Genomic DNA, 24,920 nt, shown 5'->3' with positions numbered 1-24,920 from the left:
AGGGGCATAAACACACAAACTATTTACTTTATTGTTTTGAGACTGATTTTCTTATCCTCTGAATTATACTGCTCTGAAAATACAAATAAATAAATAAATAAATAAATAAATAAATAAATGAATAAATAAAATCACCTGATAGATGGTGGTGTCTGAGGGTTTCACTTTCTCTGCTGTTGGCAGGAGAGCCCGGCTCTGAAATGCTACTCTCTGTTCCTCCCATCAGTGGGCGCAAATGGCTTATAGACACTTGTTCAATAAAAGATGTGCCATGCTTATGGAAGTACCACCATTCAAATATCTGTAATAAAGAGAAACATTTTTTCACTTAAAATGCAATTTGTAAATAGAAATTAAAGACATGTTTTTATTCCATTCAGCACTTATCATGCACAATCTGCTCTTGGGTGGGCAAGAGAGTGAGCAGAAGAAAAAACCCAAACCCAAGATTTCCTAAACGCAGATGCCACACAAAAGTGAAATACCCTTCTTATAGATTTGTCATCAAGTTTAGACAAGCTTAGCCAACACTCTACATTTACTAAAAGACATTAAAGAATACTAAGAGTGAGTCAGATGTGACAGCACCTACCTCTAGTCTCAACTCTTAGCACACAGAGGCAGGAGGAGCACAAATTCCAGGCCAGCACAAAGTTGCATAGTGGGAAGTCTCATAAGGAAGGAAGAGTATCTCATCTGTAACGGACCTTTTCACCATTTGATTCTATCTTCAGCATAATTCAAAACTAAAGTGATTAATACTAAAACTAGGATCAAGCTTCCAAGCTTCATACTAGATCCCCTATTTATTAACTGTGTGTATTAGGCAAGCCAATTAATCTCTAATATCTCAGAGCCTCGGTTTTCTTACCTAGTAAATTTAACTAATAAGAATACTAACAAAGTGCTTTCTGAAGCAAAAAGCACTGGTCTAATATTCAGCAATGCTATTAACATGGTTGTGGCAAGTTCTTCCCCAGGCTGAACTATTTGAAAATCAGGATATTTACTTCACTGTATTTCTGTGGCTTACTCATAAATACAAACTAAATTCTTTGGATTTTGAAACTTTATCTCAAAGATTAAAAAAAGGTCAAAGACCCAGGTAATGGTGGTGGTGGTTCACGCCTTTAACCCTAGCACTCAGGAGATCAAGGCAGGTAGATCTCTGAGTTCAAGGCCAGCCTGGTCTACAGAGTGAGTTCCAGGATAGCTAAGGCTACACGGAGAAACCCTGTCTCAAAAAATCAAAAGAGAAAGAGAAAAAATAGCCCCAATATTATAGCTGTCAGTGGTGGTACATGCCTTTAATCCTAGAACTTGGGAGGCAGAAGCAGGCAGAACGCTTATGAGTTCAAGGCCAGCCCGGTCTACAGAGTAAGTTCCAGGACAATCAAAGCTACACAGAAAAACTCTGTCTCAAAAAAAACCAAAACAAATGAAAAACAAAACAAAAAAAAAAAAAAACTCACAAACAAAAAACCCCCAAAACAAAAAAAATCAAAATACTCCAATTTCTACTAAAGCTGTATAGCACCACCTACAGATGAGAAAAAAGAACAGAAAAAAAAAATGGCATGATAAATATTTAATACTATTATCTGTAGCAGAATTTTCCCAAAGTATACAATCAGAAACATTAGAACCTAGAGATGTCAATGAAGAACATATTTTAAAAATATTTTTGAAATGAACAGTAGTATCTTATTGAAGCAAAAACTGAGTTAAAGTCAAATGTGGTCCCTTATTGTGAGACTTCTCAGAATAACAGCCAAAAGTCAGTAAGTGCTCCTTGAGTCTTCACATTATAAACTTTTACATGTATTATCTCATTTAGTTCCTACAGTTCTGTGAAATGAATACTATTATTTTCCCATAAACAGATATTCAGGATATTTACTTCATTGTATCTCTGTGGCTTACTCATAAATACAAACTCTGCATTTTAAAACATTTGGGCCTTAGAGTAAGTGAATGCTAAATTCCAGACATAAGTTATAGTCTGCTCAATGGTATCAAAATTAAAATATTGAAAGATTTTATATATAAAGCCTGTATATTCAGGGGCTAGAGAAGTAGTTTAGTTGTTAAGTGCTTACCTAGTATAGACAGGCCCTAAGTTCCCAGTCTCAGCACTGCACAATAGCAAAAGGAGGAGGACCAGGCAGTCAAGGCTGCCTGAACTACAGAATAAGTTCAAGCCAACTAGCTTACAGGAGATCCTGTTTCTAAAGTAATAAATTCTGTACATTCAAATTCTCTTGAAACCATTTGAAAAATGGAAAAAAATTGATAACATTAATTTCTGTGTGAAGGATTATGTTTACATATTTGTACATGTGTAATGAACATGTGTGTGTAGGTCACAGGTCTCTTCAGTCACTTTCTACCTTACTTTCTGAGATAAGGTCTTTCACTAAACCTGGAGCTGACTCATTTGGCTGGTTTAGCTGGCATCAAGTCCCAGGGACACTCTTGTCTCCAGCTCCCAGAGCTAGAATAAAAGGCATGCAAGTATTCCTAACCTTCTATGTGAGTGCCGGGGAACTGAATCCAGCTCTTCATGTTTACATGGCAAGCATTTTACTGACTAAGCCATCTCTCTGGTCCCTCATCCATTTTGAAATACTAATGTAAGCTCTTTGATCATTAAACTTCTAACCCATCTCAACCAACCTTTGCCTGATTAGAGTATGCAGGGTATTTTGTTTTTTATCATTACACTTATGTGTTGAGTGTGCAGGCACTCAGGAGTGGCCATCGGAGGACTTGTAGGAGCTGGTTCTCTCTTCTCACCATATGTGTCCAAGAGACTAAACTCAAGTCATCAGTCAGGCTTGGTACCTTCACCTGCTGACCATCTGCCATCCTGTATACAAGTTTTTAATATGTAATAAATGAAGTCAGGCATGGTAACTCATCCCTGTAATCCCATCACTCAGAGGTAGAGGCAGGAGAACCACCTTGGGTTAAAGGCCAGCTTAGACTACATAATGAGACCCTACCTCAAAAAGAAACCTAACATGTAATAAATACTACCACTCTCTCTAAAAGAGGATAAGGAAACATGGTATTTCTCAAACTTGTTTCTCTAGGTAACTTTTCCCAACTATCAAACACATTTTGGAATTCCTAACAAATACTTATAGATTTGTAATTACATAAACAATCTTTAAATGAGTATCAAAATATAGGTGAAGAAAATAGAAACTACTTACAAATATTAGTCCAGATATCAAAGAAGATGTCCCTGTAAGTGCCACATAGAACTTGGGTGTCAGTGAACTTAAAAACCCTGTCACTGTTAAAAGAGAAAACATTAAAGTTTTTACAAAGTACAAATTTGAAGTACATTGCAATCATGCGAGTATGTTTTAATGGATGGTGGTAAGCAGTAAAGAAACTTGGCTTATGATGAGGTTATGTTCAAATAAGCCTGTAGATTGAAAAACTGCAAGTAAAAAATGTAGGCTACATCTCTACCCTTCCAGCTGCCATTACTTAGCAACACAATGCCATGGATAGCACTGGTTGTTTACTCTCCACTTTGTATGAATGCAAGTGGGAAGCAGTGGTTTACTACTGCTGCCCAGTTATCATAGAGATCATGATAGCTTGGGAAAAGATCAAAATCCAAAAGTTCTATTGAATGCAGACAGCTTTCCACCATCGAAAAGATCAAAAATTCTACGCTGACTGCCCTAAGTCAGTAATTATCTACATCAATACCTAAAGTGAAATTCATTTGAAAAGTTATTAAAACAAAAGTGACTTTAAGTCTCCATTGTTCCATCCTAAGAATCTTCTCATGTATTAAGTTGGGTTTTACACTGTTGTTTAGTTAAATAAGAAGTAAATAAAAATAAGAGTGTACAAGGCCCTAGGATCAATATCTAGGAAAGAAAAAAGAAAATTAAGTCACAGTGAGATAATTTAGCCTGCTTTTCTGAAAATCTAAAATACAAGCTTAAGTCAGACTAGAATTTTAGCAAATATATAAGGATAGAAAGCTGAATGTACTTTCACAACATGATCTAATATAGTCCAGGCTGGTCTCAAACTTACTATGTAACTGAGGATGACCTTGAACAACTGATATATCCGTATCTACCTCCCAAGTACTGGGATCACAAGCATGTACCAGCATTCTTGGTTTCCAGGTGTTATGGATTGGAGCCCATGGTTTCCTGTATGCTAGGAAAGTACTCTATCAACCAAGCTATATCCCCAGCCCCAATTTTGAGTTCATCTTCAGATGAAGATGTAGAACTCTCAGTGCTGCCTGCATCATGCCTGCCTAGATGTTACCCTGTTCTCACCTTGATGATGGACTGAACCTCTGAATTTGTAAGCCAGTCCCAATTAAATGTTGTCCTTTATAAGACTTGCCTTGGTCATGGTGTCTGTTCACAGCAGTAAAACCCTAAGACAATTATTCCAACAAAAGAAACAAAAATCTGTAATAGTCAACTGCTTTCATCTGAACGGTACGTGTAGTTAAAACATAGACAATAAACCAGAGTTAGCAGGCTTGATATTTCAAACCCGCAATGCTAACATTCTGGAGGCTGAGACAGGAAGGTCTCCAGTTCCGGGATATCCTGGACTATAAGGAGAGACGGTGTATAAAAACAATTTTTAAAGCCAGGCTAGCTAGTATATGCCTCTAAATCCACCACTTAAGAAGTGGCTCAAGGGATCAGGAGCTCAAGGTCAGTCTTGGCTACATCCTGGCCTCAAAGCAACAAGAAGTAGAAAAATAAATGACAAACTCAATGAAAAGCATTTTAATGAGCACACAAATTACCATTAAGCACTTCATCGATCTATTACAGACAAATTAAACAATATGCGGTACCTATCCTCTAAAATACCCAAAGCATTTTACATTATCCTATGGTCTTTCATGTCATCTCAAAGAACGAAAAGGGAGACCACTCCCTTCTCAAAGGACAGAAAAATTAACAGAGTCGATATCTAACAGAAACATTTACATCTTCTTTTGAGGCTGCAGAAAGAAATACTGCAATAACACCACAAAAGGTCCAGGGCCCCATCTTTTCATCCTACCTATGGCGAGGGAATAGTATTTGCAGAATCCGCATGGGTCAACACTGCTTACAAGTTTTTATCTCTAGCTCAAGCTACATTACATTGTACAACTGCCGAAGGAAAATACTAAACCTACGGTTATCTGTGCTTCTCTCTCCTCTCCCTTTCCTGTACTATCTTACTAACTCAGGATAAATTCTGAAGAATACAAATATTACGAACATTTCTAAATATAAATTAAGAAAAACATTTCTTAATTTAACTATCTTACAATAAAAGTAATGGTTCACTAAAATCATAGCATTTTCTATCTTGTTTGACAGATATGCTTATCTTGGTTTTCTGGGTGTGGGTTCTTTAAGTTAGGCAGCTGGAGACTCAAAGGTACGATTTTTCAAGGGGCCCTGAAAACGATTAGAATGTATATAAATTGTGTGTACATATCTGGGAATGCTCTCTTCTGTCTTACTACCTGAAGCTTGCGGCGTGTCAGGTAGCTTTTCTCGTGGTAAGTAGACAGAACAGAGAGGGCGAACCTTCAGAGCCCTAGGGAGGGGCCGGTAAACTGCAGCACAGGTTTAACAATCAGCTGCCGGGTTGTTGTGGCCCAAGAGAAAAAAATAAACCCACTGGAGCATGCAACACCAATTTCCTTCTGCAAAGCCCTCCATGACTCCCCGAGAATCTCTGATCTTTGGCGCTTGTCCCCGACTGTCCAGGAGGTTTGGGCCTCTCACCCGCTGTCACGTTGTCACACAGCCTCAGCGGGACCCTCAGAGCGTAAAGTAGACCCAGCCCCGCCAGGAACCACAGTGTGGACCCAGAGTTCGCCAGCCCGGCCTTCAGCCGCTCTTTCCAGCCCAGCGGCGGGCCTAGGCTCAAGCCAGGAACAGGTGCATGGGGACACCCCACAGCCCGCGCGGCTTCCGCGAAGTAGTCTCCCTCCGCCATCTTGCGGCTCCGGCAGGCGCCGGGACCTGGGAGGGGAGAAGGGCCGGAAACCCGGAGTTGGGAATCCTGGGATAGTGGCGGACTTGAAGCTGGCCTCTGTCTGGGCTGAGTCCTGGGGAATTGGACGGAGATCTGGAAGGTGGCAGAGCGCGGTGGCTAACTGAGGGGCTACCTGGTCCTCTAGGAGGGCGGGGAAGGATCCGATGGTGGCACTTACTCTGCAGGAAACGGACTCAATGTGGCGCTGGAGGGAAGTGGTTTTGGTTCCGTACGTGGTTGAGGGTCACCTTTCGCCCTGTGCCGGGGTCGGAAAAGTATTGATGTCTCCTAGAGCCGAGCAGCTCTTAGTGCACTGGACTCGGCGGCCTACGAGACCAACGGGATCAGGAAAACTTATAGGTGTAGCAACTGCTATGTGACCAGAGGGAGCCCAGGCGCCACGGACAGTCGAGACACGCCACCAAGCATTCCAGGACGAATGGCAAAGTGACTGAAACTCAGTGAGAAAGACGTTAAGACTGCAAAGTCTTAAGGGGAAAGCCGACTTCCTTGAGTGCTCCCACTCTTGGCTGTCACGCCCGCGCGGAACTGACATGGCGCCCTCTTGGCCGGAGCTTCCGGGCGGGTCCTTCCGACGGCCCCCTCGGTGATTCCACCACTCAGCTTCCTTCCCGGCCTGCCTCGCGCCGGCCCGCCGGGCTGGGCCAGAGCAGCCAAGATGGCCGACTTCGAGGATCGGGTGTCGGATGAGGAGAAGGTAAGGGGTCCGCCTCTCTTTTTTACTTCCTCCCCCGACGAGGCCCAGGGGTCCGAACCGGCAGCAGTGAGAAGTCTGGCGGTGTCCCCAGGAAAAAGAAGGTTGTTTCCCGGCACTGGCATATTCCCTCTTCACCCGGGACACTTCCTTCCTTAAAGGAGCTTTCGTTTGTCTCACGGTGGCCCCAGTCCCCCAATCCTCAACTCTTCTTTTCGTTCCGGACCAAGCACAACCTTCCTTCAAAAGAGGAGACACTTTGCCTGATTGACTTTTAACTGTAGACTCTTTTCTGTAATTTAAGAGAGGAGGTGAAGGTGATGTCCGGATGTGTCAGGCAGCAGTTATTTTACCGCCTTTGACTGTTGGGGCTCACCCCATCCCCCCATTTATAGGTACGATTGGGGTTAGTTTAGAACGAGTCACTTCCTGATCAGAGTGGCCTCCTTAACTTCCCTTTTGCTCCTCCTTCCTCAGGAAGTGATTTTGCTGTCAGGACTCCTTGTCAGGAAGAGGTCCTCTGGTCTTGTCTGTCCACCTAACTACACACCCTCATCTTTTCTCAACTCCTGACGACTAAACTAATTGGATAAAAATGAATCAGTAAACCGCAAGGGATTTGCTTAAGAATTTGACCAGCACCTTTATTCCTGCTTATGCTCTCTTGTGGGCACGTTTAACCCCAAGGTGACTCCGTCCCTTCTGTCTTAATCTTAACTACAATTTTTTTCAAAGTAGTTTTCTTTAACTTCCTGTTAAACAGTGAAAAATAGCTAGCAGAATTTTTTCAACTCCAGAAAGGTTATGTAGTAAATAAACCTCATATTTAAGAGTTTGGATGAAACATCCAACCCTTTTTTGATGACCTACTATGGTGCTTTATAGCTGCGTTTGTCAGAATGTCATTTATGTATTTAGATCTTTAAAGGTGTTTTAAATACAAGATCGTATTCCAAATCTGATAGGGTAACTTTTTCTGACAACAACATACATTTGCTAAACAGTTTGTCCAAAAAGGAAAGAAATGCCTGGTTTTTCAGTAAACACAGAATCCTAGGGTAGCTAGAAGGTAGTATTGTCTCACTAGATAACTACTAATGGGACAAGAATGTCTTTTGTTTCCTACAGTGACTGTTACAAAGTATGTGCCCTCCAGTGTTCTATAAAATCTGCCTGGGTTCTTACAATAGAAAAAAAAATTGGAGATTGTTGGGGGGGGAACAGACTATTTTTGATCACTTCTCCAAAAAGAATAACTTAACATACACCTGTGTGTGAATGAGCCACTGCCTTTAAAGGCTGAAAAGGGTGCTTCACACCTTTATAAACCACTTAACAGGGTCCAGGATGGCAGTTTGTGGGTAGAGTACTTAACATGTGCAGCATCCTGTGTTTGAATTTCAGCATCAGCGGGACAGAAACTAAAAAGCCACCAGATAACACTTTAGTGTTGGTTTCTCTTATTTGGACATTGAGCATTATAAATGTTAAAGACCTAGGAAATCAAAACTACCACTGGAAAGAAAACTATGACAACATTTTATTCTAAAGCAAATTCTTTTGGTTAACAGAACATTAAGTTAGAGGGAAATTTTATTCCTTTTCTTGAGACTGGGTCTTGTGTGGCTCATGTAAACATCTCACTATACAGCCAAGAATGACCCCAACCTGCGTGCCTGTCTCTCAAATACTGCTGTCATGGGTGCATGCCATTACACTTAACTATATTGCTCAGTTTTAATAATAATAAGACAAGCCAGTCATAACTAGTAAATCTGCCCCCAAATTTCTGATAAATTTCATTCCAATTTTAGTAAAGAGCTTTTTTTGTTTTGTATTTTGAGACAGATTCTTGATGTGTAGCTAGCTGGTCTGGAATTTGCTCTGTAGACTGGACTGATCCCAATTTGTCCTCCTGCCTCTCCCACAATTCTGGGTTTAATAGAGGTGTTGTTTTTTTTTTTTTTTTTTTTTTTTAATTAACTACATTGTCTTTATTGGTGTAGATAATGTGTAATGATACAGTAAAAATCCTTATGATTTGAGTCAGGCATGGTGGTGAATGCCTTTAATCTAAACCCTCAGGAGGTAAAAGCAGGTAGATCTGAGTTTGAGGCCAGCCTTGTCTACATAGTGAGTTCTGGGACTACATAGAGAGACCCTAGTTACGTGAGATTCCTGTGGTTTTATTAGATTCCTTTCCTCAGAGCTAACAGACACATTCATACTTCTCTAAATCTATGAGTAGAAAGAAAGGGTTGCTGGGTGTGGTTGTGGTGCTGGTACACATTTTTAATTCCAGCACTTGGGTGGCAGAAGCAGGTGGATTTCTGTGAGTCTGAGGCTAGCCTGATCTACAGAGTGAGCCAGGGCTGTACAGAGAAACCTTGACTCAAAAAGAAGGAAAAGAAAGGGCTTCTTGATTTTTTTTGAGCTTCTTACCTACTTGCCTGCTTTTCCTTCTAATCTTTAGATTGATTTTAACAGAAATTTAAAAGCTAGGGGGGAAAGCTGGTCCTAGTGATGCCTGTCTATAATAATTTCAGCTCTTGGGAGATAAAGGCAAAGAGGATTAGGAATTCATGCCCATCCTAGGCTACATGAATGAGATCCTTTCTCAAAAAATAAAAGGTTTGGGGGTGGTGTGTGTGTGTGTGTGTGTGTGTGTGTGTGTGTGTGTGTTTTGAGAAAAGATTTTACTGATTTGAATGTCTTGGGATTTATAAGCAAGTAACCCCGATGGGATATTTGCAGTAATTATTTGTTTGTTTACTTATTTTGATTTATTGAAACAGTCCAAATTCTGTATCTCAAGCTGATCTGGAATTCACTATGTAGCCCAGACATAACTCCCAGTGACGCTTTTGTCTTGAGGTCCTTAGTGTCAGGCTTATAGTTGTGAGCCACCATCTAAGCAGTACAAACTGATCTTAGAAATCTTTCCTGGCCTGGTGACCCAGGTCTATCATCCTGGTTGCTTAGGAAGCCGAGGTAAGAGGATAGAAAAATACAAGGTCTGTCCAGGGTACAGAGCAAATTGAAGTACAGCCTGGAAAGCGTGGCCAGACTGTCTCAGAAAATGGAAGGGAGGTGGGAGATGGATTGGATATGTAGGTCAGTCAGTGTTAGAGCACTCACTGGCATCTACAGAGTCCCTTGGACCAGTCCCTGGTTCTGTGGGATATTTGAGCATTAGCTTCTACTTTGAATTCTTGAAAGAAAGCCAAAATTTTCATTTCTTCTTTCTTGTTGAAGACTTCAGCTTTGATTCCGGATAGGTATGTTTTGTTATTGTTCTGTTTTGTTTGAAGTATGTGTGGTGTGATGCAAAAGGGAATAATTTAATAATCTTTGTATGTTTTGTGAAAGCATTAAGCCCTGACATAAGTTTGGCATTTGAGGCCTTTGATTTCTCTCAAGCATTTCTATAAAAGCAAGTAAAACATTTTTATCACCAGCTGCTAAAGCTTTTATCACTTTTAAAGAAGAAGGGTTTTTTTTTCCCCACTTCTCATCTTTACCTGAAATGGTCAGAATGAACTGTCTAAACAAATCAGGAAGTGAAAAGTGTAGTAACGGACAGATAAGTGCTTCTAGTTGAGTTTCTGGAAACTATTCCAGGTACTTATGCTTTCTGTTAACTTAGTTCCAAATGCTTACCAAGACCAAGATAGCCTGATTAGGAAGTTTGAGGTGTGAGGTGCCTCACCTGTTTTCTTTATTTCATGATTCAGCATTGATTTGTTGTTGTTGTTCTTTTAATGTTCTGTTTATTTGTTTCTAACAATGTGAAAAGAATTCTTCTAGGATTGAACAAAACTAATTAGCATGATTTTCCTTTTTAACCCTATAAATAAAATATGTGCATATACCTTTAAAATACTGAGAAGTGGATCTGTATGATTTTAATTTAGACAGTAGTGTCATTTATTGTAAGAGTTTGTTTGGTTTTTGTTTTGTTTGTTCCATTGGGTGTTTGGGTTTTGAAACAGTCTCACTCTGTAGCTCATAGTCTCCTCCCACTCTCTGGATACTCCTGTTCCAGCTTCCTAGGATGCTGGGGTTATAAGCATGTGGCTATCACACATCACACCTAGCTTAAGGACTTTTTTAAAAAAGCTTTTTTGTTTAATTGCTTTGTTCTGTTTTTAAAGCAAGATCTTATAGTATGTAGCTCAGGCTAGTCTAGAATTGGTTACGTAACCAAGGCTGCCCTTGAACTGCCAACCTGTCTCAGCCTCCAGAATGCTGGAATTACAAGTGTAAACTGTAATTTACACGTTCTTCTTCCTCCTCTTCCTAGACAAGTTTATCAAACTATGTAGTAGAGATGTAAACAGTACAAATAGGGCAGTGAGCAGTGCTCAGTGAGTAATGATACTTGCTGGGTAGACCTGGTGCCTGAGTTCACTGTCTGGAACACATGTAAATGAAAGGAGAGAAAGGACCTCACAGGGCTGTCCTCTGACATCACACATGTGCTTTGACAGATGCACACTCTCTTCCTAATTTAATAATAGCAATAGTTTTTAAATCTTGTAAGTAGAAGCTGGGATTTAAGAGCGTTGTTAGAGCTTGTTAAAATCTACTTTTAGGCTGGATATCCTCAATTATATACTTTACTAGATGAGTTAAATCCTTGTAGGATGAAGTTAAACTCTGATCTTACTTACACTGATGACTTTCTAAGAAGTCATCAGTTAACATTCATTTTATCATTTTCATCTTCATGCCCTTTAGTTAGTTCTACTGATGATAGAAGTCTTATAATTCATTACAAAATCCTGAATCAGAAAACAAAATCTAAACAGATACAATCCACGTGACTATAGGTTTATTATGATTTCTTTTAGAATGGTGAACTGTTTCATTGGAACCAGCCTTGGTGCTTAATGGGGAAGTGTTATTAGTCACAAAATGCAGGCCATTCATTTGGTACTGTACTATTTCCTGTGAATTGTAAGTTAAAACCCAGCACTAGGCACACCTTTAGTCCCAGCACTCCAGAGTCAGAGGCAGGTGGATCTACATGAGATCAAGGCCAGCCTGGCCCACAGAGGGAGTTTCAGGACAGCCAGGACTACACAGAGAAGCCCTCTCTGGAAAAACAAAACAAAAAAGGAAGAGGGAGATCTTTCTTTTAAAAATTGAAACATCAAAATATTCCAAAGGTTTTTAGATTGTCTTCATTCCTGTGCTTCTTCTGATAACAAGCAGAGTTAGTTTTTTGGTAATTGGGATCATGCCTTTTTATTTATTGCTTAGCACAATACCAAGAACATAGATAGTATAGTTTACTGACTTGACTGATTCCTATAGTTCTCTCTTGGATCTTATAAAGTACACTTTCTGATAGTCTATGGTTTGAATGCCTGTTTGTATATCTTTATGTCTGAGCACTTGCTGCCGTTACTGGTGCTCTGCTGTGCCACTGCTGGGAACATTCAGCCCCCGGCTCCCCGACAAATCCCAGCAGGGTTTTCCTAATAGATCTCATAAAGCTGCACACCTCGCGTATGCCACTGCGACTGTGTATGTGTACCTGCAAGGAGCCTTGCAAAGACCCTAAGGGAAGTATTTACTTTGTTTGATATGAGTCCTTTTCTTTAGAGCTTAATAAAAAGAGACATACAACCAGGCATTCTTTGTGCTTTCCTTTGTCCAATGTATAAATTTCTTACATCTCTTTGCCAAAAATAAATAAATAAACTCCTTATTTGGATCATGAAAATGAAAACCCCGGGTGGTGGTGGCGCACATCTTTAATCCCAGCCCTCGAGAGGCAGAGGCAGGCGGATTTCTGAGTTCGAGGCCAGCCTGGTCTACAGAGTGAGTTGTTCCAGGACAGCCAGGACTACACAGAGAAACCCTGTCTCAAAAAACCAAAAAAAAAAAAAAAAAAAAGAAAAAAAGAAAAAAAGAAAACCCTAGATAGAGGAAACTAGTCGTAATAGTGAAGACAAAAGAGGAATTGAAAAGATTTATAGTTAAAAAAGAAACTTAATTAAAAAATGAAACTGTCATACAGATCAGAAAGAAATACAGTCACTCTTTACAGCTGGCCACATGAGTGAAAATACTCAAGGGCTCCAGGTTACTGCCTAGGGATGCTTTTATGGTTTCTAAAGGAGGGAGGAATTTGGGTACTAAGGGCTGGAGCCAAGTGATTTCCTGTTTGATTGATTGACAGGCTTGGATTATGTAAGTCTTTGGACACTGGCATGTCCCATCCCATGATACTTTAGATTTTATTCATACTTATGCCTAATTATTCCTTTTTTTTTTTGGCTGAATTATTTTTAGTCATAAGATGGTAAATAGGAGATTTTTCCCAAAAGTTTACTTAAAGGTTACCATTTACTTTATTGGAAACACACCCAAAACTAGTTAGGTCAGATCAATTTCCTATCTTCCCTACCTGAAAGGGGAGTTTTTGATGATTTGCCAAGGGGAGAGAAACTCACTTGGAGTGAGTGAGAGTCCTGGTTGCCCAGAAGGTTGCTAGGTGGGCTGTTAGAAGAAAGGGAAGTACATATACTTAGCGCGCATTCCGGTTAAGGGTTTAAGGTTGCCAAGTCTGTAGGTATTAAAGGAGTGTATGTAGGCTGAACATAGTAGTGAATACCTTTAATCACAGCACTGTGAAGCTAGAGGTGGGGAGATCTTTGTAAGTTCAAAGTCAGACCAGTTTACATAGCAATTTCAAGGTCAGCAAGGGCTACATAGTGAGATCCTATTTTAAACAAAACACCATACATGTGTTTTGTTTAGCCTAAGCCAAGTGGAGTTCTAGGTTGCAAAGCTATTCCTTAAGCTTGTCTGCCTTATCCTCATTAGAGCATTCTCTGGAATGTGTTTCTACCCATCTGTCCATTATTCTCTTACTTGCAGAAGAACACAAAATACCATTTTTCAGTACTGGGACTTGAACACAGGGCCTTGCGAATGCTAAGAAAGCATGCTACTACCAAATTATATCCAGCACAAAGAGACCCTTTTTCCTTTGTTTTTGCTTTCGTTTTTTTGGAGATGTAGTCTCATGTAGCCAGGCTGGCTTGGAGCCCAAATTTATAGGAAGGATGATCCTCTTGCCTTGTCTTAGTTAGGTTTTCTTTTTCCTTTCTTCCTTCCTTCTTTCCTTCCTTCCTTTTTTTTTTTTTTTTTTTTTTTTTTTTTTTTTTTTTTTTGGTTTATTTATTTTATATATATGAGTACACTGTCACTATCTTCAGACACACCAGAAGAGGGCTTCGAATCCAGTTAGAGATGGTAGTGAGCCACCATGTGGTTGCTGGGAATTGAACTCAAGACCTCTGGAAGAGTAGTCAGCACTCTTAACTGCTGAGCCATCTCTCCAGCCCTAGTTAGGTTTTCTATTACTATGAAGAAACACCTTGACCATAGCAACTCTTATAAAAGAAAACATTTAATTGGGGCTGGCTTACACTTCAGAGGCTTAATCTAGTATTATTGTCATGGTAGCAAGCATGGTAGCAAGCAGGCAGACTTGGTGCTGAAGAGGCAGCTGAGAGTTCTCCATCTTTGACCAGAAGGCAGCAGGAAGTGACAATGATAACTTCTGAGATCTCAAAGCCTACCCACTAGTGACACACCTCCAAAAAAAGACAAAGCTACACTTACTCCAACAAGGCCACTCCTAATAACAGTGCCTTATGAGCCTATTGGAGCCACTTTTATTCAAACGTCCATGTTGTGGTAATAGCTAACTACCACACCAAACGTTTGGGATTATAGGCATTCACTACCACACCCTACCTTACATTTCACTCAACCTGTCCACATCCCTGTACTGTTGTTTGCTTTGGAGGCCTTTTTCTCTTTCTTTTTTTTTTTCCCTTTTGCAAAAATAAATATATAAGTTTATTGAGTTCATATTTTTGGATATTGAAAATAAACAACATTGCCCAAATTCTGGTAATTACTCCTCCCTATCCCACACATACTACCTGATTTCATCATTTTGTAGTAGAGATAATGGCAGCATACAACTTGACACCATTAAATAGAGAGCCAGAGAATGGTGATTGGAGTATTTTTTTTTTTGTCTTTTGAGATAGGGTTTCAGTGTGTACTCCTGGCTGTCTTGGAACTCACTCTGTAGACCAGGCTGGCCTCGAACTCAGAAATCCGCCTGCCTCTGCCTCCCAAGTGCTGGGATTAAAGGCGTGCGCCACCGCTGCCTGGCTGTTTTTATGATGTGCTCAAGGATGCCATGAGCACTACCTTAATCTGTTCTAGCTGTTCCAATAATTTTTTTTTTTTGGATATTTTATTTATTTACATTTCAGATGTCATCCCCTTTCCCCATTTCCCTTCCCTAGAAAACCCCATCCCCCCTCCTCCTTTTTGCTTTTATACCATTATAATTACATGCTAGTATTAAGGTCTGTTCTAGGTTGAGGAATTAACAATACAATAGATGCAAATAGTCAAGGAACAAGCAAGACAATAAACACAAATAGTCAAAGAAAAAGCAGGACAATAAACAAAATTCCGTGAACACTCCCGTGATCACTGTTTCTAAGGGCTTATGACCAAAATATCTGAGCCTACTTCCCTGTCCTGGCCCAAAGTCATATTTTTCATTGTATGTCTATGTTTAGCAAGCACTTCACCACTGAGTTATATATCCCCAGTCATTTTTTTAGTGTTTTGTTTTTTAATCAATCTCTCTCTCTCTCTCTCTCTCTCTCTCTCTCTCTCTCTCTCTCTCTCTCTCTCTCTCTGTGTGTGTGTGTGTGTGTGTGTGTGTGTGTGTGTTGCCCCATAAATCAGAGGAGAAAATTTACAAGATGTTGGTTTCTCCTTCCACTGTTTGAGTTACAGAGATTGACCTTGAGGTATCAGGCTTGCCAGCAAATGCTCTTTCCCACTGAGCCATCCCCCCTGCCCTTTTGTTTATGTTTTGTAGCCCAGGCTGTCTTTCAACTTACAGAAATCTACCTCCCTTCATGAGAACTACTTACTTATTTTCGTTTTTTGAGACAGATTCTGTCTATTATGTAGCCCTGGCTGTTCTGGGAACTTGCTATGTATATCAGGCTGGCTTCAAATTCACAGATTTGCCTGCCTTCAGAATGCTAGGATTAAAGGTATACATCACCCCTCCAGGCTCTTTAACATTTTTTGACTTATTTTCATCATTAATTTTAAAAATTGTGTGTATGTATATGTGGGAAGCAAGGGAGGTATGCGCACTTGAGTGTAGGTTCCCTGAAAGTCCTGAAGGAGTTGGATACCATGATCCCATGCAGTTGGAGTTACAGTCAGTTGTGAGCTGGGAAGTGAGCTCAGATCTGCAAGAGCAGTATGTACTCTCAGCTGCTGAGACATCTCTCTAGCCCCCTTTACTTACAGCATGTTTAATTGTTCTTTCTGCCTCCAGCCTTGCCTTCCTTTCCAGCTGGGTTACTATAAATTCTTCACAGTTATATTACTCAGTTTTGAGCAGTATCTAAAATTTATCTTTACTACTGCTTGTACATGCAAATTTGAAGTCATTGTGAGATACAGTAGTTATCTGAGTGAACCAGATATTACTGTGGAAGGCATAGTTTAACATAAAAGCAAGAAGGCTGTATCAAAGAAAGGTGGTGGATGTTTTTAAATGGACAGACTTTGCCTTGTGAATTATATTGTACTGAGATAACCTGTTAAGTCCTTTATAAATATGCATTCTTGTTCAAACATTTCTAGGAGTAAAATGAAACTATAAAAAAATAAAACAACTCTGCAGAACTAGTTATCAGTAGAATGGATACAATGTTGGCACTCTGCTTTCAGAGCTTGTATTCTCCTTAGGACGGACCTTGGCTTCCTATGTAGGTGGTAGATAGATGCTGAGCAGTTGTGCTGATGGCACAGCCCTAAAGTTGATACCTACACAGCTGGTGTGACAGCCAGATTCTCTGGTAGCATCATAATTTGTTAAATCAAGGTAGTGGCCTTTTGACCTTCTTTAAGCATGCCACCAAAAATTATTTCATAAAATGTGCTAAAAACTCTTTGAGAATCATGGCTTTAGAAGCTGAAAGATGATGGAAATCCCCATGACAAGGCCAAGGAGACTGGCTCCCTTAAGAACTTTCTGCTGTGGACATCAGGCACGCATGTGTTGTTGTACACACATAGCAAAATACTCATACACATAAATAAATCTTTTTGAGAAAAAAAAAGCTTTGTGCTGTGACAGCTGCTTAAAACAGTTCTTGCCTACAATATTATTTCTGGTGATTCTTTCAAAAGCAAATTTCTAGGTACTGTCCTAGATCTATTGAGTCAGAATTTCTGGAGATCAGTGGTCAGGAATTTATTTTTATTAAGATTCTGATGATTCTTATAGAACGAAGAAACAGTGAACCATATACTATGATTCAAATCATAATTCTCACCTGTTATGCTAAGTAGTTTGATTCATCAGAATATTAAATCCATTTCCTTCAGGCACTCATATTTGCTAAATTGAAGAAACTAGTCATAAAATGAAATAATACTGATGAATACAAAAGAGGCTAGATTTTTTTCCCCCACCTATTGTAGGCACATCAGAAATTATAATTTTAAACTATTATGTTTATTATGCAATAAATAGTATATATATTATACTATATATTGTATGTATGTATGTATGTATGTATGTATGTATGTATAATCCATCTATCTGTGTAGTATTGGGTCTTTATCCAAAGCCCATGTCCATGGTGTGGAAGTGCTCTACCACTGACCTGAATATGCAACCTTTTTTAAAATTTTTATTTTTATTTTGTATGGTTTACCTGCATGTATGTAGTTGCACAACATGTTTGCCTAGTACCTACAAGGGTAAGAATGGGGAGAGGGATCTCCTGAAACTGGAGCTATGTGGGTTCTGGGAAATACTCTTTTTTGACTCTGTGTAGCCCTGGCTGTCCTGGAACTCACTTTGTAGACCAGGCTGGCCTCGAACTCAGAAATCCGACTGCCTCTGCCTCCCAAGTGCTGGGATTAAAGGCGTGCGCCACCACTGCCCGGCAAAGAATTATTTGTTTATTTTATGAGTACACTGTAGCTGTCTTCAGACACACAAGAAGAGGGCATCATATCCCATTACAGACGGTTGCGAAACACCATGTGGTTGCTGGGAATTGAACTCAGGACCTCTGGAAGAGCAGTCAGAGCTCTAAACCACTGAGCTATCTCTCCAGCTCCTGGGAAATACTCTTATCTTCTGAGCTATCTCTCCAGCTCTCATTTTTTACTTTTTATTTTGAGACATCATTGAGCATTTAAAATGTTACTTTAATGCAAAACAAAGAATTAGGGGGACTTTGAATTATGGTCTTTCTGCCTGGCTCCCAAGTAGCTAGCTCGATTAAATCTGGCCTCTCAGTAGTTTAAACTTTTTGAATCTGAAGTTAGAACCAGGCAATTTATGTATGTGATCCAAAAATTTTAATGATATCTTCTTCCATAATAGGAATAGAATAAAGTACATCACTAAGATCAGGTAAAGGTTTTGGGTAATAGCAATACATGGACATTTTTTTCTCACTTAGATGAATTAATTTGTTATCACATTTCTAGCAGGGAGCTTTTACAGGGCTCCAAGGAGGCCCTTATTTTCTCAAAATTTTGTACATTGCAGTTCCTTTTGCAGTCATCATACTCTTTTTAATTTTTTGAAGACAAGATCACTATGTATCCTGCACGGGCTCAGACTCCTCTCTCCTGACTGTAGGCATGTACACATGTTCTAGCACATCCTCCACTATTCTTTCACTTGTAATTTTCCCCAAAAGATTCTGAAGCATTTTGCAGAGTAGTCTAGCTTTAAAGAGTCTGTTTCCTGCCTCTTAAGATCTATGTCTTTTATTCTCTATACTTTGATTTGGCAGTTTTTATTTATAGCTAATTTAAACATTTTTAGGGCTGGAGAGATGACTCAGCAGTTAAGATCACCGCACCTACTATTGCAGAGAACCTGAGTTTGGTTTCCAGCATCTATTCAGTGGCTCACAACTGCCTATAATTCTAACTACAGGATATCCACTAGTTCTAGACTGTGTAGACACAAACACTCATGAGCACATAATCACATACATTTACACAAAATTTAGGGAAAAAAATGCATCTTTAAAATATTAAGTAGTTATTTTTAAATATCCCTTATTAAGGGATATTCATGTAATTGTCTTTGCTAGCCTTGATAAAATATTAAAGACTGGAAAACTGAGATACTTAATGTGGTTTATCTTGTATTATTTGTATCTACCATGATAATCTGTAGTTCATATTAGCTGAAGGTAGTGACAGTCAACCTTGGCAACATGTCGGAGTGCTGAGGAAGTTTTGTAAAAGCCAGCCCCAACTAAATCTTATATTTCTGCTTATTAAGAGAGCTGACACATCAAAATCTCTGCAGGTAAAACCCAAGCATCTAGCCATTTAAGCATTTAAGCCCCCCTAGTGATTTCATTTCCTTTTTTTTTTTTTTTTTTTTTTTTTTTTTTTTTTTTTTTTTACAAGATGGGGTTTCTTTGTATAGTTGTGGCTACCCTGGAATTCACTCTGTAAATGAAGCTGGCCTCGACCTGGAACTCAGAGCTCCATCTGCCTCCTGAGCTCTGAAATTAAAGGCTTGCACACCACATCCAGCCTGCATGTTTGTTTGCTTAACCTCATCTTTAGTGCCACATCAGTGCCTGGGATCTAATGAATTGTTTTTGTTTGCCTTCCTTGTTTTGAGTGAATGATAATACTTGGCCATTTGCTTAAGAGATAAACTTATGTACTGTGCCTAAGTATATTTTATGTTACCTCATTGGATAGTTAGAACAGTCCTCAATCAGTGTGCATAAGAATTATACTCACAAATAAAGAAACTAAATCCAAGCAGTTGAATGGGAAAGATGTCACGGGAAACAATTTGATTTCCAGTAACTTCCAAGAAAAAGTAAAATTGGTTTAAGGAGAGGAGGGTATATATTTACTTTAGAATGTCATAAACATATGCACCAGATCCTAAAAGCAAATGCTGCCTGTGACCATCCAGCACAAGCTCTTATTGCTAACCCTACCCATCTGAGCTTCAACTCTATCTCTGGGACACTGTAATCTCAGGGTGTTGCTGTGATTTGCTCTAATTAACCTAGTTATGTTTCTCAAAAAATTATGCCTAGGTCAGACCTTTTCTCTTTCCTCTCTCTTTAGCATTCTTAATTTTAAAATGTTTTATAAAATTTATTTATTTTTGTTTTATGTGTATGAGGGTTTTACTAACATATCCCAACAATTTTACTGTCTTTCTGTTCTGCTTCAGTTCTTTAAATATCCAGGTAGATCTACTAGTTAAACCACTAAGGTCCTTTCCATTCCTCTCTACGTAATTGTTGCATTTATGGTAAGACATGACTTTTCTTACTCTCCACTGAGGTTGACCTAACATTCTAAATTTTGTTTACTTAAAAAAATGCATAACATTCACTTTAAATGAACAGTTAAGATAACATGCTTAGACATCTTATCAAAATTCTAGATGTTTTAAAGCCCAGGATGAAGATGATCTTCTAACTCATTGCTTAGAGACATAAATAAAAGTGGGAACGATAGCTCTAAAATAGACAGCTGTTATGTTTTGTTTGAGACAAGTCCTGGCTGCCCTGGAGCTGACTATGTAGACCAAGCTGGTCTCAAACTCAAAGACATCCCCCAGCCTATGCCTCTTGAAGTGCTAGAATTAAGGCAAGTGCCACTAAGCCCTGCTTTTTCTTTTCTTTTCTCTTCTTTTCTTTTTCTTTCTTTCTTCCTTTCTTATAGTAAACTTTATGCTTAAATATGTCATTTTTAGACAGTATGGTATGAACTGGTATAACATACAATGGTGACTCCTATTAAGGAAAAAAATTATTTGGTACATGTTAAAATGGTAAGAAACTATACAAGATTCTGGCCACAAAGGAAAGATTATTCTCTACTCCTTTTTTTTTTTTTTTTTTTTTTTTTTTTTTTTTTTTTTTGGTTTTTCGAGACAGGGTTTCTCTGTGTAGCCCTGGCTGTCCTGGAGCTCACTCTGTAGACCAGTCTGGCCTCGAACTCAGAAATCCACCTGCCTCTGCCTCCCAAGTGCTGGGATTAAAGGCATGTGCCACCACCGCCCGGCTATTTTCTACTCCTAATACAGTAAGGACAGCTGAGATTTATAGCCAGTGGGCAGAGATTTGGGTATCAGTAAATGGAAAATAATTAGGAGGAGACATCAAAGGCCAGGCAATTTTTGCTGACGGCAGGCCAAACTTGCATGCAACAAGGCAGTGGAAGGCAGCACTTGTTAGATAGCAAAGGTGGGCTGGTTCTTGCTGAGCTCAAGTTGTCAGGCCTGCCTGGCAGGTTTTTTTGTTTGTTGTTTTTGCATCTGATTTTGAAGCATCTGGTAAATCAATAAACTGTCTAGGACAATAAGTTTTTTAGATGTAAATTCCAAGCTGTTAAGAGATAAATAAGTAGGGAAGGTAAACAAATTATTTTGTTTTAAAATAGCACATATATATATATATATATATATATATATATATATATATATATATATTTTAAATTACCAATTCCAGCTCTGTGTGTATGCCCTTAATGTTGAAAATTTGCTAAAGTAAAATACACAACACACATTAAGCTGCAGAACCTTCTTATCAAATTTCTCTGTCCTCTTTTCATCTTGACCTAGATCTTTTCCAGGTCCTCTCAACCTTGGGAGGTGGCAGAAGAGAACCCAACTCCTAAGATCCTCTGACCTCCACAGGAGTGCCTAGTGTGCATGCACACACACACACACACACACACTCACACACTCTCTCTCTCATACTTAAACAAAACATTTTTTAAAAATTTAAAATTCAAACCATTGAGGCAAGTATCTTTTGTTTTTAAAATATGCCCATGACTATAATCTCAGAATTTAGGAGGCTGAAGCAAGGTCACCTCAAGGTCAAAGCCACAAAGTGATTTTAAGGCTAGCCTTGGGAACATCCTGAGGCCTTGTGTAGAGTGATGGATGAATAGATAGACCAGAGGAAGAGGGGGAGGAAGGAAGGCAAGAAGGAAGGAGAGAGAACAGCAGCAGCAGCAACAAAGTCTAGGTATTTAATCCTGGCACTGAGGGGGCAGAGACAGGTAGATCTTTACTTGAAGATGGTCTGGTGGCATATTGAGTGAGTTCTGGACCAGCTATATGGTAAGACTTTATCTCAAAACAACAAACAAAATAAGAGAGCAACGCTGTACAAAGTGACTCATATCTGTCTGTAATCCTAGTACTCAGGCACCAGTAAGCTGTTGCTGAATTCAAGGCCATCTTGTGTGAGCTGTCTATGTGTATATCACATCCTAAAGTCTTCAAATGTGAAAATCTTCCTTAGGGAACAGCACTGAATTCTATGCAAACAGAACTTCCTACCAGGATAGGAGTAAAGTTATTCCTTTCAAGAAATGAAAACCAACTATTTGTTCCTGATATTTCTGGGAAAGGAGTAGAATAAAACCAAGTAAAATATCAAGGCACTGTTTTTGACTACTGTTTTTCTGAAGTAGATATGCTATTCAAAAATATTTCAAAGAAAAAACTGAGAATATGTTACTACATTAAAGGAAAATTGAAGCAAGACATTTAGAAGAATGTTTTGGTTAATAAATGTGTTGTTTCTGCTAATTACTGGATATCTAAATGATGCTGTGATGTAGAATTAAACAGTAAATCTGATACTATTGTGCAAAGGTTTTCTGAAAAAGGAATTAAGCCCCAGGTAGAGTCAGGAGTATTTGGAATTTAAGATCAGAGGAAGTAATTTCTTGGTAATTTGAACGATTTATTCAGCTTAATAATTTAAATTATCAGTTACTTTATTGTAACCAGTTATGGTAATAACTGGCATTTATTGAGCTTCTGCTATTTAAATATTCTGATTGTCTTGGAATTCAATCTTCAAAACAATTCTATTAGAATAATACCGAGGATTTGAACCCAAGGTACATGGTAGCTAAACAAGCACTCTACCACTGAGCTACATCCCAGCTCCAAAACAATTCTAAGGAATAGATCTGGCCTCCTTTAGGAAGAAGATACAATTCAAAGAAATTTTAATAGATTAAAATTACAGCCAGGCAAAATGGTGCACACCTGTAATCCCTGCACTTGGTAAAAACATAAGTCTCGGCCACCTAAGCTTCATGAGCCTCTTATCTCAAGAAACAAAATTAGGGAAGGAGAGGGGAAGACAGACAGACAGACAAACAGACAGAGAAAGGGGGGTTTTAAAAAGTGAGACTGAAATTAAAAACCAAGTCTATCCAACTCCAAAGACTATCTTTCTGTTTTGTTATGGTGCCTCAACATAGTATTTTAAAATAAGACAAGTATCTATCACTTTATTCAAGAGATTTTATAGAACATTTATTTACTACCTGCTGAATTCTATTTAATTTGTTAGACTATATTATGGAAAAGGGAAACAAATTTCAAGTTTGCCAAAGCAAAACTTGGTCTTCTGGCACAGGAGGGTATAGTCAGTATCAGTTACATGTTAGGTACTGTGATAAATGTTCAAGCAAAGTGTGGTAGGAGCACAAGGGATTATTCTTGTACTAGGAAATACTCTTAGAACAGAAGGGCCCAGAATTCAAGGGCAACGTAAGTCAAGGTCAAAAAAGGAAACTCATAAGTGAGATAAGGATTTGATAAACAAGCAGATTAGGAAGCAGAAATTTGGGCATTATAGACTGGCAGCCTTTGCTGGTAAATGGGATGTGCATATTACCTAGTAACAGAGTTCTCACCCATCTAGAATTTTATATCACTTAAAAGTCTGGTTCTGCAGATGCAATGTTGATCAATGTTTTAGGATTCAAAGTTTTTAAATGGGTCAAAGAATGGGAATGGATAAGTGACTTCATACTCAATGCAGAGAACCCCAGTTTGGTTCCCAGAGCCCTTATCAGGCTTTGTACAACCTCGTGTAACTCCAGTTCCTGGCTCTCCATTGTCCTCTTCTGGCCTCTGTGGGCTCCTGCATGCATATGGTACACACACATACACATAAAAATAAACAAATGGGAAGCCAGTACTCAATAGGAAGTGATCATACTTTTTAAAGTAGGTCAAAATGAAGATGAAGTTTAATAAAAAAAAAAACAACTTGTGGGAATCAATTCTCCCACCATGTGTGTTCAGGGGGTTGAACTTGGATCATTAGGCTGAGCAGTAACAATCCTTATCACTGAGCCACCTCACCACCCCACGGTTGTTGTTGTTGTTGTTGTTTACTTTTTACTTACGTTACATTCTGCTCACTGCTCCCCTCCTGGTCATGCCCTCCCACAATCCTTTCCTCCATTCCCCCGCTCCTTCTCCCCTGAGCGGTGAGGACCTTCTGGATATCCCCCAACCTTGGCACTTCGAGTCTCTGTGAATGAGGTGCTTCCTCTCCAACTGAGGCCAGACAAGGCAGGCTAGCTATAAGAACATATCCCATATTACAGGTTACAGCTTTTGGGATAGTCCGTGTTCCAGTTGTTCAGGACCCGCATGAAGAAGCTGCACATTTGCTGCATATATGTGTGTGGAGGCCTAGGTCCAGCACACATATCTTCTTTGGTTGGTAGTTCAGTCTCTGAGAGTCCCAAAGGTCCAGGTTAGTTGAGTCTATTGCTCTTCTGTGGAGTTCCTATCCCATTAGGGGCACCACCCAAGTTTTAAAACAAGATGATAATATTTTGACTTTTGCCAGGCTATGGTGGCACACGCCTTTAATCCCAGCACTTGGGAGGCAGAGGCAGGTGGATTTCTGAGTTTGAGGCCAGCCTGGTCTACAGAGTGAGTTCCAGGACAGCCAGGGCTATACAGAGAAACCCTGTCTCGAAAAACAGAAAAAAAACAAACAAAAAAAAATTGACTTTTAAATTTAGTGTTTATCATATTTTTTCTTCAAGAGCAAAGGTTGAGTCAATTCTTACCAAAAATAATAATAATAATGTGGAGCTAGACGTGATATGTCATATCACCTATTATCCCAGACTAGATACTAAGGCCAGAAGATTGCCACAAGTTCAGCCATCCTGTGCTACAGAGCAAAACCTGCCTGAACAAAACAAAATCACGCCCCAACACAAATTTTAGCCA

The 24,920-nt window shown here is 39.3% G+C and overlaps 2 protein-coding genes across 4 annotated transcripts in view; one reads left to right on the top strand and one right to left on the bottom strand.

The window, feature by feature from the left end:
- The window catches only part of St7l (suppression of tumorigenicity 7 like), a 61,979-nt gene extending 55,622 nt beyond the window's left edge, over positions 1-6,357 (bottom strand). The window contains exons 1-3 of one of the 3 annotated variants that reach the window (XM_034499571.2): positions 6,221-6,357; positions 3,219-3,301; positions 136-301 (exon numbers count right to left, since the gene is read on the bottom strand). In XM_034499571.2, the coding sequence (XP_034355462.1) occupies positions 136-301; positions 3,219-3,301; position 6,221 (250 nt within the window). In that variant the 5' untranslated portion in view covers positions 6,222-6,357. Of the gene's footprint in view, positions 1-135; positions 302-3,218; positions 3,302-5,789; positions 6,079-6,220 lie in introns of those variants that run through there. The other 2 variants (XM_034499569.2, XM_034499572.2) reach the window with 2 other exon arrangements.
- A 221-nt stretch (positions 6,358-6,578) lies between these two features.
- Capza1 (capping actin protein of muscle Z-line subunit alpha 1) overlaps positions 6,579-24,920 on the top strand; it is a 48,138-nt gene continuing 29,796 nt past the window's right edge. Inside the window, exon 1 of the mRNA XM_034499573.2 lies at positions 6,579-6,760. Coding sequence (XP_034355464.1) covers positions 6,722-6,760 — 39 coding nt within the window. The 5' untranslated portion in view covers positions 6,579-6,721. The remainder of the gene's footprint in view (positions 6,761-24,920) is intronic.

Source organism: Arvicanthis niloticus, chromosome 4 (assembly GCF_011762505.2).
Source record: "Arvicanthis niloticus isolate mArvNil1 chromosome 4, mArvNil1.pat.X, whole genome shotgun sequence".
Classification (NCBI taxonomy): domain Eukaryota; kingdom Metazoa; phylum Chordata; class Mammalia; order Rodentia; family Muridae; genus Arvicanthis; species Arvicanthis niloticus.
Note: the sequence above shows the minus strand (reverse complement) of the source record. Positions and strands in the feature narration are given on the sequence as shown.